This window comes from Eptesicus fuscus, chromosome 18 (genome assembly GCF_027574615.1).
Source record: "Eptesicus fuscus isolate TK198812 chromosome 18, DD_ASM_mEF_20220401, whole genome shotgun sequence".
NCBI classification, from domain to species: Eukaryota; Metazoa; Chordata; class Mammalia; order Chiroptera; family Vespertilionidae; genus Eptesicus; species Eptesicus fuscus.
The window spans coordinates 59,369,806-59,387,495 of record NC_072490.1 but is presented as its reverse complement, the minus strand read 5'-3'; the positions used below and the strand labels follow the sequence as shown (position 1 = coordinate 59,387,495).

The window sequence follows — 17,690 nt, the reverse complement described above, 5'->3', positions numbered from 1 at the left end:
GCCACCCCATGCCCCAAGGGAACCCCCATCCTGATCCGGGACACCCTTCAGGGCAAACCAGCTGGCCTCCACCTGTGCACCAGGCCTCTATCCTATCTAATAAAAGAGTAATATGCAGATTGATCATCACTGCAACACACAATATAGCTGCCCCCATGTGGTCAAAGATCCTGCCCCCATGTGGACACAAGATGGCCACTACAAGATGGCCAGCAGGAGAGGGCAGTTGGGAGGCACCCGGCCTGCAAGGGAGGGTAGTTATGAGGTGATCAACCCTGCAGGAGAGGGCAGTTAGGGATTACCAGGCTGGCAGAGGAGGGAAGTTGCGGGCAAACAGGCTGGCAGGGGGGCAGTTAAGCATCAACCAGGCTGGCAGTGGAGTGGTTAGGGGGTGATCAGGCTGGCAGGCAGAAGCTGTTAGGGGCAATCAGGAAGGCAAGCAGTCAAGCAGTTGGGAGCCAGCAGTCCTGGATTGTGAAAGGGAAGTCCGACTGCCCGTTTAGGCCCGATCCCACCAGGATCGGGCCTAAATGGGCAGTTGGACATCCCTCCAGGAGTCCCAGATTGGAGAGGGTACAGGCTGGGCTGAGGGACAACCCCCCGCCGTGCACGAATTTCATGCAATGGGCTTCTAGTATATATATGCGTGTATTTGTTTGTGTGTGTGTGTGTGTGTGTGTGTGTGTGTGTGTGTATATGCAAATAAGGAAACTATTCAAATATTGTTTGATATAAGAGAGAGGAAGAGGGAGGGAAATGTGGAGGGGAGAGGAGTGGTGGGGAGAATTGTTAGCCAAACAGATGAGAATTAAGGAAACCACAGTATGGATATTTCTTGGCTGCTGGGGTGACTGCTTCATCATACCGAGCATTGACAACTTGCCAGGCACGTTCGTTCTTAGAGCTTTACAGAATTTTATGTTATCCTCACAGTATTTCTATGAGGCTGGGTCCTAGTGTTAGCCTCATTTTATAGAAGAGAATGCTGAAGCACAGGGAGGTTTTGTAATTTTCCCAGTCTTACAGCAGGGAAGTGGCTGAGAGGGATTCAAACGCAGGCCTCTACCTGGGAAGCCGATGCTATTAAAATCATCTCGAAGCATCGCGAAGGGTTGAGTGCGTCTGAGGTGGACACATGCCCTGGTTTTTCCAAGTTATGCCCTGAGCACATTGCCCACGCACAAAGCCCCGCTCCCGGCTCCCTCTGTGCTGCACCAATAGCGTCCCGTCTCCATGGAGATAGCGGTGGGGCGGGACTTCCTCTCCCACATAGGAGCACTTCCGCCGTGATCCGGAAGCGCTGGGGTAACCGGAGTGGTGGGCGAGCGAAGATTTCTGGAGGATCTGAGTGGGGCCGCGGCGATGCTAACACCGGCGTTCGACCTCAGCCAGGACCCCGACTTCCTGACCGTCGCCATCCGCGTGCCCTACGCTCGGGTCTCCGAGTTCGACGTCTACTTCCAGGGCGTCGACTTCAGGTTCTACGCCAAGCCGTACTTCCTCAGGCGAGTGGGCCGCACGCTTCCCTCGCGGTCCAACCGCTCCCCCGCGGAGGGGCGGAGCCCCGAGGTGTCCGCCGCTGCTGGGCGCCCGGATCCGGGCCCTCGGGCGGCTGGACGCGGCGGGAGCCCGCTTTCCCCTCGCCCGCCCCTCCCTCCGTCGCACTCACCCCACGTTAAGGGGACCCTGGCCCCTGCGAAGCGTGTCTTTGCGACCCCGCCGCCTTCCGGTTTCTGTTCTTTCCGCTCCGCGCCTGTCCGTGCCTGACCGCAGGTCCAGGGCGCTCTCCGAGCCGCGTCCTGAACTTGGACCTCTTACCCGAGCGTCCCCGGCGGCCCGCTTCCCTCCGGGAGCCTCGGCCCGCCTCCTCTGCGCCTCCGCCTGGCTTTCCCGGGTGGTGGCGCCGGGACCGGCGGGCCGCCGCTGGAGCTCCGGTGCATTTCACCCGCACCGCGGTTCTGGCGACGGGCACGGTTCTTGGCCCGTTTCCCAGAGGGCACTGCCGGACTCTCCCTCCAAACAGGGTAGGTTCCTTGTCTCCGCTCGCTCTCGGAGGAGGGGCACCCACCCTCGGAACCTTTCATTTACGTTTCGGCTGCTCAGCCCACCTTCCCCACCACGTACTTTCCGAATACAAACCTTCCTCTCCCGGCAAGCACGTGCCTTCCCTGGGCTGAACCGGTTCTGCTCAGATAGCCGTTCGGCTTAGCTGAGATCCACCTCCTTGAATATACTGCCCTTCCCTATTTCCTTACTCATCTATCTGATTTATTTGTCGAGCCCATGGGCTGTACCAGGCTTTGTTTTCAGCATTGGGGATGTGGTGGAGCCTCGGGCAGTTTACGTGGGAGCGGGGAAGGAAAAGTAAGTAAACTTCTGGCCACACATCGCAGCAAGTGCTCTGTAGGGAGAGGGGAAAAGGGCGCCCGTGTTTATCTGAGGTGCTATTGAACACAGGAAGGACAGGAAGATGATGGTGGTGGTGCTGGCGAACATGTACCGCATTTTTACTCCGGGTTGGTGCTTAATGTGAATGACCTCTTGGTATTTTAGGGAAGTCCGGCAAAATAGGTTCTGTTATTTACCCCTGGTACAATGAGGGATCGGAGGCTCAGAGAAAAGCTCTTAAATGAGATAGGGTTATACTAGTAACATAAAGACAATAAAGTAAAAAAATTCCAAGTGAAAATCTCTCTGCTTACGTGGGGGAGTTTTGATGAAGACGGAAGAGGACGGGTGAAACAGTTTAAGGAGGACTCACTCTTCGCACGAAGGGATCCATTCCTTGGGTAGCGGAGGCTTGGGAGTTGGGCATGTCTGAGTCTCGGCACAGTTAGAGCCCTGTGACTTCAGGCAAGTTATTCAGTCCCAGTTTCCTAATTTGTAAAGTGGGACTAATGTTAGTGATCTTAAAGAGCCGATAGGAGGACTGAGATAATGCATACAGAGTCCTCATTATCATGCCTGGTATTTATCCATGTGTTCAATAATCAGTCGGCATTGTTGATTTCTGGGTTCTCTCTTCTGTTCCATTGGTCTATATGTCTGTTCTTGGGCCAGTACCATGCTGTTTTGAGAACATTGGCTTTGTAGTATAACTTGATGTCTGGTATTGGGGTCCCTCCAACTTGTTCTTTTTTTCTCAAGATTTCTGTGGCTATTTGGGGTCTTTTTTATTCCACATAAATTTTTGGAGAGTTTGTTCTAGAACTGTGAACTATGCCTTTGGTATCATAATGGGTATTGCGTTGAATCTATAGATTGCATTGGGTAGTATGGACATTTTGATGATGTTGATTCTACCAATCCATGAACATGGTATATTCTTCCACTTGTTTTATCTTCCTTATCTCTTCTTTCAACAACTTGTAGTTTTCCGAATACAGGTCTTTTACCTCCTTAATTTTTTTTTTTTTTTGCAATGGTAAATAGGATTGTTTTTTAGTTTTTCTTTGTTTTTTTAAAAATTTTTTCATTTTTTTATTAAGGTATTATATGTGTACATATCTTACCATTGCCTCGCCCCACCACCTCTCCACTCCCATACATGCCCTCACTCCCCAGAGTTTTGCGTCCATTGGTTATGCTTATATGCATGCATACAAGTCCTTCGGTTGATCTCTTATCTCCCCCACCTCTCCCTAACCTTCCCGCTGTAATTTGAAAGTCTGTTTGATGCTTTACTGTCTCTGTATCTATCTTTCTGTTCATCACTTTATAATGTTCTTTACTATCCCTAAATGAGTGAGATCATGTGGTATTTTTCTTTCATTGACTGGCTTATTTCACTTAGCATAATGTTCTCCAGTTCCATCCAGGTTGCTGCAAATGGTAAGAATTCCTTTTATGGCAGCATAGTATTCCATTTTGTAGATATACCATAGTTTTCTGATCCAGTCATCTGCTGACGGGCACCTAGGCTGTTTCCAAATCTTAGCTATTGTAAATTGTGCTGCTATGAACATAGTGGTGCATATATCCTTTCTGATTGGTGTTTCTAGTTTCTTCGGATATACGTTTTCCCAGGAGTGGGATTACTGGGTCAAATGGGAGTTCCATTTTTAGTTTTTTGAGGAAACTCCAAACTGTACTCCACAGTGGCTGCACTAGTCTGCATTCCCACCAGCAGTGCACGAGGGTTCCTTTTTCTCCCCAAATGACATTTTTCTCGCCAACACTTGTCGTTTGTTGATTTGTTGATTTGTTGATGATAGCCATTCTGACAGGTGTGAGATGGTACCTCATTGTCGTTTTGATTTGCATCTCTCGGATAATTAGTGACTTTGAGCATTGTTTTCATGTGTCTCTGGGCCTTCCTTCTGTCTTCTTTTAAAAAGATTCTATTTAGGTCCATTGCCCATTTTTTTTATTGGATCATTTATCTTCCTTTTATTAAGTTGTGTAAGCTGCCTATAGATGTTGGAGATTAAACCTTTATCAGTGATAGCATTTGCAAATATGTTTTCCCATGCAGTGGGCTTTCTTGTTGTTTTGTTGATGGTTTCTTTTGCTGTAAAAAAGCTTTTTATTTTGATGTCGTCCCATTTGTTAATTTTCTCTTTAGCTTCCATTGCCCTAGGGGCAGTGTCAGTGAAGAAGTTCTTTTAGCATATGTCTGAGATTTTGTTGCCTGTGGATTCCTCTAGTATTTTTATGGTTTCCCGTCTTATGTTTAAGTCCTGTATCCATTTTGAGTTTATTTTTGTGTATGGTGTAAGTTGGTGATCTAGTTTCATTTTTTTGCATGTATCTGTCCAATTTTCCCAACACCATTTATTGAAGAGACTGTCTTGACTCCATTGTATGTTCATGCCTCCTTTGTCAAATATTAATTGAGCATAGTGGTTTGGGTCGATATCTGGATTCTCTATTCTGTTCCATTGATCAATATGTCTGTTCTTGTGCCAGTACCAGGCTGTTTTGAGAACAGTGGCTTTGTAATACAGCTTGAAATCTGGTATTTAGATCCCACCTACTTTATTCTTCTTTCTCAGGATTTCTGTGGCTATTCGGGGTCTTTTTTTATTCCAGATGAATTTTTGGAGAGTTCTTTCTAGGTCTGTGAAATATGCTGTTGGTATTTTGATGGGGAGTGCATTGAATCTGTAGATTGCTTTGGGTAGTATGGACATTTTAATGATGTTGATTCTACCAATCCATGAACATGGTATGTTCTTCCATCTGTTTACGTCTTCCTCTATCTCTTTTTTCAGTGTCCTGTAGTTTTCTGCGTATAGGTCTTTTACCTCCTTAGTTAAGTTTATTCCCAGGTATCTTAATTTTTTTGGTGCGATGGTAAATGGCATTGCTTTTTTAGTCTCTCTTTCTGTAAGTTCATTATTGGTGTATAGAAATGCCATAGATTTCTTGGCGTTAATTTTGTATCCCGCTACATTGCCGAATTCATTTATTAAGTCTATTAGTTTTTTTATGGAATCTGTTGGGTTTTTTATGTACAATATCATGTCATCTGCAAATAAGGACAGTTTTACTTCTTCTTTTCCAATTTGGATGCCTCTTATTTCTTCTTCTTGCCTAATTGCAATAGCTAATACTTCCTGTACTATGTCAAACAGGAGTGGTGAGAGTGGGCATCCCTGTCTTGTTCCTGTTCTTAGGGGAAATGGTTTTAGTTTTTGCCCATTGAGTATGATGTTTGCTGTGGGTTTATCATATATAGCTTTTATTATGTTGAGGTATGCTCCTTCTATTCCCACCTTGTTGAGAGTTTTTATCAAGAAAGGGTGTTGGATTTTGTCAAATGCTTTTTCTGCATCTTTTGATATGACTATGTGATTTTTATCTCTCAGTTTGTTTATGTGATGTATCATGTTTATTGATTTGCGGATATTGTACCATCCTTGCATTCCTGGGATAAATCCTACTTGGTCAGGATGTATGATCTTTCTGATGTATTGCTGGAACCAATTTGCTAGGATTTTGTTGAGGATTTTGGCATCTATGTTCATGAGGGATATTGGTCTGTAATTCTCTTTCATTGTGTTGTCTTTATCTGGTTTTGGTATTAGGGTGATGCTGGCTTCATAGAAGGAGCCTGGAAGTGTTCCTTCCTCTTGAATTTTTTGGAATAGTCTGAGGAGGATAGGTTTTAGTTCTTACTTGAAAGTTTGGTAAAACTCTCCTGTGAAGCCATCTGGCCCCGGGCTTTTGTTTGCCAGAAGGTTTTTGATGACTGCTTCAATTTCTTCCATAGTTACTGGCCTGTTGAGCTGTTTAGATTCTTCCTGATTGAGTTTGGGAAGGTTGTATTTTTCTAGGAATATGTCGATTTCCTCCAGGTTGTCCAGTTTGTTGGAATAGAGTTGTTCGTAGTATTTTGTAACAATCCTTTGTATTTCGTCGGGGTCTGTTGTTATTTCACCTCTTTCATTTCTGATTTTGTTTATTTGGGTCCTCTCTCTTTGCTTCTTGGTGAGCCTGGCTAGAGGTTCATCAATCTTGTTTATCCTTTCAAAGAACCAGCTCTTGGTTTTGTTGATCTTTTGTATTGTTTCTTTGGTCTCTATGTCGTTTATCTCCGCTCTGATCTTTATTATTTCTTTCCTTCTGCTTACACTGGGCTTATCTTGTTGCTCTCTAACTCTTAAGAGTTGTTGGGTTAGGTAATTTATTACCATTGTTTCTTGTTTTTTGCAGTAGGCTTGTAGAGCTATGAACTTCCCTCTCAGGACTGCTTTCGCTGTGTCCCATAGATTTTGGATTGTTGTGTTTTCATTGTCATTTGTTGCCATGATGTTTTTTATTTCTTCCTTCATGTCTTTGGTAACCCAGTCATGGTTTAATAGCATGCTGTTTAGTCTCCATGTGTTTGATTTCTTTGGGTTGTTTTTATTGTAGTTGATTTCCAGTTTTATGCCACTGTGATCTGAGAAGATACTTGATATGATTTCTATCTTCTTGAATTTGGAGAGACTTTGCCTATGTCCTAATATATGGTCTATCTTTGAAAATGACCCATGTGCACTTGAGAAGACTGTATATTCTGTGGCTTTGGGGTGAAATGTTCTGAAGATGTCGATTAATTCCATCTGTTCTAGTGAGTCATTTAGGATTGATGTTTCTTTGCTGATTTTTTGGTTAGAGGATTTGTCCAATGGTGATAGTGGGGTATTGAAGTCTCCTACTATGATTGTATTGCTGTCAATCTCTCCTTTGATATCTTCCAGGAGTTTTTTAATGTATCTTGGTGCTCCTGTATTGGGTGCATATATGTTTACCAGAGTTATTTCTTCTTGTTGGATTTCTCCCTTTAGTATTATGAAGTGGCCTTCATTATCTCTTGTTATGTCTTTCACTTTGAGATCTAATTTGTCAGATATAAGTATTGCTACCCCAGCCTTTTTTTCATTTCCATTCGCCTGGAAAACCTTTTTCCAGCCCTTTTGCTCTCAGTCTGTATGCGTCCTTTTTTTTGAGGTGGGTTTCCTGTAGACAGCAGATATATGGGTTTTGTTTTCTTATCCAATCTGTTACCCTGTGTCTTTTGATTGGGGCATTCAATCCATTTACATTTAAAGTTATTATTGATAGGTACTTATTTGTCGCCATTTTTATTCTATACCCCTGTGTTCCTTCTTTGATTCCTATTTCTTTCTTTTCTTTTTTTTTCTTTTTTACAGCAGACCCTTTAGCATTTCTTTCATTGCTGGTTTGGTGGTGATAAACTCCCTTAGTCCTTTTTTGTCTGTGAAGCTCCTGATTTCACCTTCAATTTTGATTGATAGCCTTGCTGGGTACAGTATTCTTGGATTTGGACCCTTCCTTTGCATGACTTTGTATATTTCATTCCATTCCCTTCTGGCCTGATGAGTTTCTGTTGAGAAATCAGTTGCTAGTCTGATGGGGGTTCCTTTGTATATAACTGTCTGTCTCTCTCTGGCCGCTTTTAAGATTCTTACTTTGTCGTTGGTGTTTGCAAACTTTATAATGTGCCTTGGCGTCGGTCTTTTGGGGTTCATTTTGCTTGGAACTCTGTGAGCTTCTTGGATATGTGTGCCTATATCATGGAAGTTTTCTGTTATTATTTCTTCAAACAGGTTTTCTATTCCTTGCTCAGTTTCCTTTCCTTCTGGTACCCCTATTATCCTGATGTTGTTTTGTTTTGTGTTGTCCCGAAGTTCCCTTAGGCTCTCCTCAAGCTTTCTAATTTTTGTTTCTAGAAGCTGTTGTAATTGGGTATTTTTTTCCATCTTGTCTTCTAGCTCACTTATGCGGTCCTCTGCTTCTTCTAGTCTACTCTTGATGCTTTCTATTGAGTTCTTTACAGCAGCGATGTCATTTTTCATTTCTTCTTGGTTCTTCTTCATTTCTTCTTGGTTCTTACTCATATTGTCGAATTTGTCTTCCATCCTTTTCAGCCACCTTATGACCATTTCTCTGAATTCTTTCTCTGATAGGTTGTTTGCCTCTAATTCGTTTACTTCCTTTTCTGGTGATCCCTGCTTTTCTTTCCTATGGGGGCTATTTCTTTGTCTCTCCATGGTCTCTCTTCTCCGGATGTCTGGTTATATAGATCTCTCTCTCCGGCGTTGATTTAAAGGTACAAAATACAACACAACCAGGCACAACAGACAAGGCACTGAACAGAATTGTATTCACGATATTAATATCCTCCAATAAAGGTAACCACCAGAGAAAGACAAATTAGGGAATAGGAGTGGAAGAAGGAGAGTAAAAAGAAAGAACAAACAAAACAAAAAAAAGAGTGTGAATCTGAACTTGGGAAAAGAGCAGAAAGAAAAAGAAAAAAAATGAAAAGAAAAAAAAGTAAGAGAGACAAGAACGATACTAAGAGAGAAAAGGGGAACAAACTATATATATGGGGAGTAAATTCCACTAGAACAACCACTATTCCCAGCAAATTCCAGCAACACGAGCCTGGAGATTAATACAAACTGTAACACTAACTAATATCAAGTGAGGCAAGGGAAAACAAAAGTAAAAAACAAACAAAAACAAAGCAAACAAAAGAACCAACCAACCAAACAAAAAGAATAATCAAAACAATCTCATAAAAAAGCATAAAAATTCAATCTAATCAACATTCAAGCAAACAACAACAAAAGGCCAGAGAGAAAAATAATTTTTTTAAGGTAGCGTAGAGAGAGGTTTGTATGGATTTGGAGCAGGGGTTTGGGAATTAGATATATAGGTAGGGTGAGATTTTAGCAGAGGGTAAACTGAAAAAGTAGGGAAATCTAAAGCCAGAAAGGGTTAAGATAAACAGGAGACCAAAAGGGGAAAGGTTAGGAGGAGAGTGATGGCATAATGTTAGTGTTGAGATAGGGTAAAACGATTGTAAGGGAAAGATGCAAATAGAATGTAGGACACTAATCCCAAAATAAAAGAAAGAGAAAGTCAAATGACATTTAAAAAAAAAAGTAAAATAATAGTAATAATAATGCTGATTGAAAATAAAAATGTAATAATTAAAAAGGTGAAAATCGAGTGAGGAAAAAGAAAAAAATTTAGTTTCTTAAGTAAAAGATGCAAAAAATGAAAATAAAAAAATGAGAATAAAAAAATTAAAAAAAAATTGAAAAAATTTAAAATTAAAAAATAGGAAGACTAAAATGTGCAGTAGCGGCTGTCCTTCACTTCCTCTATTATTCTGTTTGGTACGCCTGTTTCCCAGTCTGGGTGGTATTTCAGTTCAGCTTCGTTCCACAGCTCCTCAGTGTTGTAAGCCAGTCCTGCTTTTTAAGCCGGCCGTGTCTTAATTTCTCGTATATATTTTTGATTACACCAGAGACAATTAGCGTTTCAGCCCCTGGGTGGCAGTGGTTCTGAATTGACTTCCGGGCCTCTCTAGCTTTCTTTTTTTTTTTTTTTCTTCCCTCTATGGCACTCACTACCGGTTTGTGGAGGTGTGTACCTCAGAGCTGCCTCTCTGATGGTCACACCCAGCTCTGGTCCCCAGGTTCCGAAAAAACAACTTCCCCCTGCAATCTTTCAGGGTTTTTCCACCTGGGTTTTCCTATGTATTGGGCTTAGTAATCAGAGTCGGAAAGAGCCCAAGTGTGCAGACAGTGGGTCTGTGCGCCAGACTTAGGATCCTGCACTCCTTTGAAAATTCTTAGTCTGACCCTCCTCGTCAGATTAAAATGAGTTGCTTTTAAGAGGGCACTTCTGTTAGCAGCTCAGAGGACCCCCTTCCACATTCACGGATCACGGCAGTTCCAACTGCCGCCGATTTTTCTAGGCACAGACCTCCCGGTTCCTGCCGGTCTTTCGGCTCTCGCGCTTCCCTCACCCAGCGCTTCCCTCACCCACCGTGGGGATTAGAAACCACACCTTATTTCAGGAGAAATCTGACCTTTCCGTGGTGCAGTGAAGAGTTCCTTTGAATCCGAATGTTTGCGCCGACAGGGGGCCGGTGTTCTGGTGCTCGCAGCTGTTCAGTGTTTGCAGTTGTCGCAGAAAGTCAGGTTTCCGATAAAATCCTCTTTCCCTTGCAAGATGGCGAGGCCCCCGGTGAGCCCGCAGCTCTGGGAGGGGACCCAGCCGCTGTGGGTGCTGCACGGTCAGGGGAGCCCTGCCTAGCACTCCCCCACCTTCTCCTGGAGTTTAGCTGTCCTTGGCTTGCCAACATATACTCCCCCTGTGAGCCTCTGCTGCTCCTACTCTCCGCCCCAGGACCAGCCTCCAAACACGACTCTATTCAGTCGCCATTTTTTCCAAGTCCTCTACATCCTATTTTCAGGGCTTGTTTTCTTATCCAATCCATTACCCTATTTCTTTTGGGCCATTTAATCCATTTACATTTAAAGTTATTATTGATAGGTACTTATTTGTCGCCATTTTTATTCTACACCCCTGTGTTCCTTCTTTGCTTCCTACTTCTTTTTTTTTACAACAGACTCTTTAGCATTTCTTCTTGTTTGGTGCTGATAAATTCCCTTAGTCTTTTTTTTGTCTGTTAAGCTCCTGATTTCACTTTCAATTTTGATTGATAGCCTTGCTGGGTACAGTATTCTTGGATTCAGACCCTTCCTTTGCATGACTTGGTATATTTCATTCCATTCCCTTCTGGCCTGATGCGTTTCTGTTGAGAAATCAGTTGCTAGTGTGATGGGGGTTCCTTTGTATATAACTTTCTGTCTCTCTTTGGCCGCTTTTAAGATTCTTACTTCGTCGTTGGTGTTTTCCAATTTAATTATAATGTGCCTTGGCGTCGGTCTTTTGGAGTTCATTTTGCTTTGGACTCTGTGAGCTTCTTGGATTTGTGTGGGTTTTTCTTCCCTATATCAGGAAAGTTTTCTGTCATTATTTCTTCAAGCAGGTTTTCTATTCCTTGCTCAGTTTCCTTTCCTTCTGGAATCCCTATTATGCGGATGTTGTTTCGTGTTGTTCCAAAGTTCCCTTAGGCTCTCCTTCTCCTTTTAAATTTTTTTTCTAGAAGTTGCTCTACTTGGGTATTTTTTCCCATCTTGTCTTCTAGCTCACTAATGCGGTCCTCTGCTTCTTCTAGTCTATTCTTGATGCTTTCTATTGAGTTCCTTACAATAGCTATGTCATTTTTCGTTTCTTCTTGGTTCTTCATTTCCTCTTGGTTCTTACTCATATTGTTGAATTTGTCTTCCATTCTTTTCAGCCACCTTGTGACCATTTCTCTGAATTCTTTCTCTGATAGGTTGCTTGCCTCTAATTTGTTTACTTCCTTTTCTGGTGATGCCTGCTTTTCTTTCATATGTGGGCTGTTTCTTTTTCTCCCCATGGTCTCTCCTGTCCGGATGTTTGGTTATGTAGTTCTCTCCTTATCCCCGGCGAAATCTGACCTTTCCTTGGTGCAGTGAAGAGCTCCATTGAATCCGCGTGTTTGCGCCAATTGGGGACAGGTGTTCTGGGGCTCCCAGCTGTTCGGTGGTTGCTGCAGTTGCGGATTTTCAGGGTTCCGATAAGATCCACTTTCCCTTTAAAGATGGTGCTGTTTCCCGGTCCGAGTCCATAGCTCCGGGAGAGGACGCAGCCGCAGTGGGGGCTGCCCAGTCAGGGGAACCCTGTCTAGCAGTCCCCCAGCTTCTCCTGCAGTTTAGCTGTGCCTTAGCTTGCTAACAAACACTTCCCGTGCAACCCTCAGCTGTTCTTTCTTTCTGCTCCAGGACAAGGCTTAGAACACATCTGTCTATTCAGCCGCCATTTTTTGGCTCCCTAGTTTTTCTTTCTGACAATTCATTATTGGTGTATAAAAATGCCATCAATTTCTGGTTGTTAATTTTGTATCCTGCTACATTGTCAAATTCATTTATTAAATCATTTAGTTTTTTGATGAAGTCTTTAGGTTTTACAATGTGCAATATCATGTCATCAGCAAATGACAGTTTTACTTCTGCTTTTCCGAACTAGTTCGGATGCCTTTTATTTCTTCTTCTTGTCTGATCACTGTGGCTAGCACTTCCAGTACTATGTCAAACAGAAGTGGTGAAAGAGGGCATCCCTGTCTTGTTCCTGTTCTTGAGGGAAATTATTTTATTTTTTGCCCATTGAGTATGATGTTGGCTGTAGGTTTGTCATATATTAAGGCTTTTATTATGTTGAGGTATGATCCCTCTATTTCCACTGTTGAGAGTTTTTTTTGTTGTTGTTGTTTGTTGTTTTGTTTCTTAATCCTCACCCGAGGATATTTTTCCATTGATTATTTTATTTTATTTTATTTTATTTTATTTTATTTTATTTTATTTTTTTAGAGAGAGGGAGGGAAAGATTGAGAGAAACATCGATGTGAGAAAAACACATCTGTTGGTCATCTCCTGCATGAGCCCTGACCAGGGCCAGTGCAGGGAGGAGCCTGCAACCATGGTATGTGCCCTTGACCGGAATGGAATCTGGAACCTTTTGGCCAACTCTCTATCCCCTGAGCCAAACTGGCTGGGGCTGCTGAGAGTTTTTATCAAGAAAGGGTGATGAATTTTGTCAAATGCTTTTTCTGCATCAATTGATATGATCATGTGATTTTTGTCTCTCTGTTTGTTTATGTGATGTATCATGTTTATTGACTTGCAGATATTGTCCCAGCCTTGCATCCCCAGAATATATTCCACTTGGTCATGGTGTATAATCTTTGTAATGTAATGCTGGATCCAATTTGGTAGAATTTTGTTGAGGATTTTAGCATCAATGTTCATCAGGGCCATTAGTCTGAAATTCTCTTTTCTTTGTAGTGTCTTTATCTCATTTTGGGGTTAGAATAATTCTGGCTTCATAGAAAGAGCTTGGAAGTGTTCCTTCTTTTTGAAATTTTTGGAATAATCTGAGGAGGATTGGTGTTAGTTCTTTGAATGTTTGGTAAAATTCCCCTGTGAAGTTGTCTGGACCAGGGCTTTTATTTGCTGGAAGTGTTTTGATTATTGCTTCAATTTCATTGGTAGTTAGCTGGCTATTCAGGTTTTCTGATTCTTCGTGATTGAGTTTTAGAATATTGTATTTTTCTAGGAATGTCCATTTCATCTAGGTCAGGGGTCCTCAAACTACGGCCCGCGGGCCACATGCGGCCCGCCAAGGACATTTATCCGGCCCGCCGGGTTTTTTTTGCCGCCGCTGCCTGTCTTGTTTAGCAGCCGACTTAGCAGTGTGCATAGGAATTGGTTCAAATTTTTTTAAACTATAGTCCAGCCCTCCAACGGTCTGAGGGACAGTGAACTGGCCCTCTGTTTAAAAAGTTTGAGGACCCCTAATCTAGGTTGTCCAGTTTGTTGCAATAGAGTTGTTCATAGTATCTTTTTTCCCAATCCTTTCTATTTCTGTGGGGTTGGTTGTTACTTCACCCTTTTCACTTCTGATTTTGTTTATTTGGGTCCTCACTCTTTGCTTCTTGGTGAGCCTGGCTAGACGTTCATCAATCTTGTTTATCCTTTCAAAGAGCCAGCTCTTGGTTTTATTCATCTTTTGTATTGTCTTTTTGGTCTCTCTGTCATTTATTTCCTCTCTGATCTTTATTATTTCTTTCGTACTGCTTCTCTGGGCTTTTTGTTTGGCTCTCTTTCTAATTAAGTTGTAGGGTTAGATAACTTATTACCAGTTTTTCTTCCTTTTTTGGAGGTAGGCCTGTAATGCTGCGAACTTCCCTCTTAAGACTGCTTTCACTGTGTCCCATAGATTTTGGATTGTTGTGTTTTCATTGTCATTTGTTTCTAGGATGCTTTTTATTTCTTCTTTGATCTCTTTACTAACCCCATTGTTTAATAGCATGCTTTTTAGTTGATTTCTAATTTTATGCCATTGTGTTCTGAGAAGATGCTTGATGTGATTTCAGTCTTCTTGAACTTGAAGAGACTTTGCCTATGTTCCAATATGTGGTCTATCTTTGAAAGTGTCCTCTTTGCACTCAAGAAGAATGTGTATTCTGTAGCTTGGGGTTAAAATGTTCTAAAGATGTCAGTTAGTTCCATCTGATTTAGTGAATTGTTTAGGATTGCTGTTTCTTTGTGGATTTTTTTGTCTAGAAGATTTATCCAGTGATGTCAATGGGGTATGAAAGTCCCCGATTATGATAGTATTACTGTTGATCTCACCCTTGGTATCTTCCAGAAGGTTTTTTATGTATTTGGATGTTTTTGTATTGGGTGAATATATGTTTACTAGACTTATATCTTCTTGTTGTATTGATCCCTTTAGTATTATGAAATGGCCTTCCTTATGTCTTGTTATGGCCTTCACTTTGAGATCTATTTAGTTAGATATAAGTATTACCACACCAGTTTTTTGTTAGTTTGTTTTTTCATTTTTGTTTGCCTGAAAACATTGTTTCCATCCCTTGACTTTCAGTCTGCGTGAGTCCCTTGTTCTGAGGTGGGTTTCTTGTAGACAGCATATGTATGGGTCATGTTTTATTATCCATTCAGCCACTTGATGTCTTTTGATTGGAGCATTTAATCCATTTACATTTAAAGTTATTGATAAGTACTTGTTTGTAGCCATTTTTATTCCTTATGCCTGTGTTCCTTCTTCCCTTCCTACTTCTTCTTTTTAAACTTTCCCTGTAGCATTTCTTGCACTCCTGGCTTGGTAGTAATAAACTCCCTTAACCTTTTTTTTTTTTGGTCTGTGAAGCTCTATTTCCCCTTCAATTTTGAATGATAGCCTCGCTGGATAGAGTATTCTTGGATCCAGTCCCTTGCTTTGTATACTTCATTCCATTCACTTCTGGTCTGATGTGTTTCTGTTGAGAAATCATTTGATAATCTAATAGAAGATCCCTTGTAGGTAACTTTCTGTGTTTTTCTTGCACCCCTTAAGATTCTCTCTTTGTCACTAATGTTTGCCATTGTAATTACATGTTGTGTTGTGGGTCTTTTTGGGTTCATCTTGTTTGGGACTCTGTGCTTTTGTGACTTCTTCCCCAAATCAGGGAAATTTTCTGTCATTATTTCTTCAGATAATTTTTATAATTCTTGCTGCTCTTCTTGTCCTTCTGGCAACCCTATTATATGAATGTTGCTTCTTTTCATGTTGTCCCAAAGCTCCCTTAAGCTATCCTCCTGCTTTTGAATTTTTTTCTACAGTTACTGCTCAGCTTCTTCTAGTCTACTGTTGAAACCTTCCATTGTGTTCTTTATTTTAGCTATATAATTCTTCATTTTTACTTCGTTCTTACATATGTTGTTGATTTTTCTCATCCAGCCAGTTTTGGAACTGTATGTCCATTATGCAGAATTCTCTCTCTGACATATTGTTTATCTCCATTTCATTTAGTTTCTTTTCTGACTTTTCTTTCTTTTGGGGTTTGTTTCTCTGTCTCCCCATTTTTGCTGTCTATTTTTGGTCCTGGGCTCCCTGCTTAGGGTCTGAGGAGTTGAAGTCCCTAGCACAAACATGTCAAACTCAAAGGGCCAAATAAAGTTTAAGTTTGTGTGGGCCGCAAAAAAAACCAAAAGCTTTAATTTTCATAGAAATGTAGGTTTATTTTGATAGAGACATGCTGAATACAAAGGGCTGAAATAAATGAGTAATCATTAACATAGAATAATAGAACATTTTATTAAAATTAATGTTTTCTTAAACATTAACTTACCAGACACTGAATAACTGCACAAATTAACCCTTTGCACTCGCTTGCTTTTTTCTCGATTCCTTTATTCTAATGCTTACCGTGTCAGGTCACACTCGACATCCGAGTGCAAAAGGTTAATAAGCATAATGCAAATAAACCTATTTTTCTTGTTCTCCGAAAGCAAAATATTTCCTGTTGTGCACACCAAACAAGTGAGTCCAAGACTAATGATATGGCAGTTGGCTGCTAAAATATTCACTGTGGAGAGAAATGGTGTGCCTGCATGTAAGGGAAATAAATGCAACACGCTTATAGTGATTAGTCATTAGCGAACGTTGTAGTTTGTTATTAATAATTATGTATGACAGGATATTGTAAAAATTAAGTTATGGAATTTTTATTAAAACGTTTCTTACATACCGTTATATTGGCTGGACCACAAAAATATTCGTTGTGGGCCACATGTGGCCTGTGAGCCACAAGTTTGACATGCTTCCCCTAGCTAGCCTGGGGGCTGGGTCTGTCTTGAGTTTCACTTTTTTATTGTCTCTCTTCTGAGTTCTATCTCCTCCCACGGTCTGGTACCTCAGTTGTCCACTTCAGATTCTTGAGGTCGGTGGGCGAGTGCACAGTTCCTCTGGTGTGGGACTCTCTGAGAGGGCCCAAAGCCCTGTGGCATGCACTTCACTGTGCGGCCCCAGCACCAAGGCAGGACGGTGCCCTAGATCTCTCTGGCAGCGCACTTGCAGTGTGGTCCTGTCACATGTGGCTGGGCACACCAGTTCGCACCAGCAGCTCTGACCTGGGCCAGGGGTAGGATGCGTGCCAGGGTGACAGCTCTATACTGCGACTGGGGATGGAGCGGGGTGTGGCATACCCCTGGCTTGCACTTGCAGCGTGGGGACCTGAAATGCGGGATTGGGCTCCTGCGAGGAGGCGCCCCTCAGCAGGTCTTTCTGGCATGCACTCGCTGCAGAAGTCTGGGTGGGACCCATGGTGTGGTACCTTGGCTGCTCACACTTAGCAGTGGTTATGGCTGGCAGGTGGCTCCCTGCACAGGTCCAGGGATGGTATCTGAGGTCGGTGTGGATGTTGGCATGGCTGTACTCCTAGCCCCTATTGCCCCCCTCTACCAGATGGCATGGGTTTGGTGCCAAAGCTGCGCTGGCCTTGGAGTGCCCGCGGCGGTAGCCCGTCTAGGAGAGCCCAATCTGCCAGTCCCTGGGATTCCTGAGATAGCTATCTGTCCCTCATTCACCCACACACATACCACCCGTGTCCACACACACCCCTTATCCTTTATTCTGTCACACGCTCTCCCTCCCAGCTGTCCTTTTGGCCACCATGTTCGAATTCCCTGTAGTCCAGACTTCTATTTTAGAATAATTATTTTAGGGCCTCAATGGAAGACTGACAGAACCAGAGTAAAGCTGGAAACAGGAATCAGTTCATTTCCTTTAGTATGAAAGAAAAGAAAATCCCCATGTAGTAATTACAAGATTTGAGAAAAACATTTTTGTTTTGTTGTGTTTTTTTTTAGTAGTAATTTGCCCCACACAAACAATTGGTTTTGTTGTTTCTTTATTGTCTCTCCTCACCCCTCTTTTTTGGTAGCCAATTAGTCTACTTTTATTGGGCCCACGCTGTGGCAGGCACCAGGCATATAAATAACTCATTCATT

At 42.4% G+C, this 17,690-nt stretch overlaps 1 protein-coding gene across 3 annotated transcripts in view; it reads left to right on the top strand.

The window, feature by feature from the left end:
* The first annotated feature begins 1,284 nt into the window (after positions 1–1,284).
* Positions 1,285–17,690, top strand: part of SHQ1 (SHQ1, H/ACA ribonucleoprotein assembly factor) — a 148,337-nt gene continuing 131,931 nt past the window's right edge. Inside the window, exon 1 of one of the 3 annotated variants that reach the window (XM_008154136.3) lies at positions 1,285–1,505. In XM_008154136.3, coding sequence (XP_008152358.3) covers positions 1,363–1,505 — 143 coding nt within the window. In that variant the 5' untranslated portion in view covers positions 1,285–1,362. Of the gene's footprint in view, positions 1,506–1,572; positions 2,025–2,320; positions 2,365–17,690 lie in introns of those variants that run through there. The other 2 variants (XM_054729489.1, XM_054729490.1) reach the window with 2 other exon arrangements.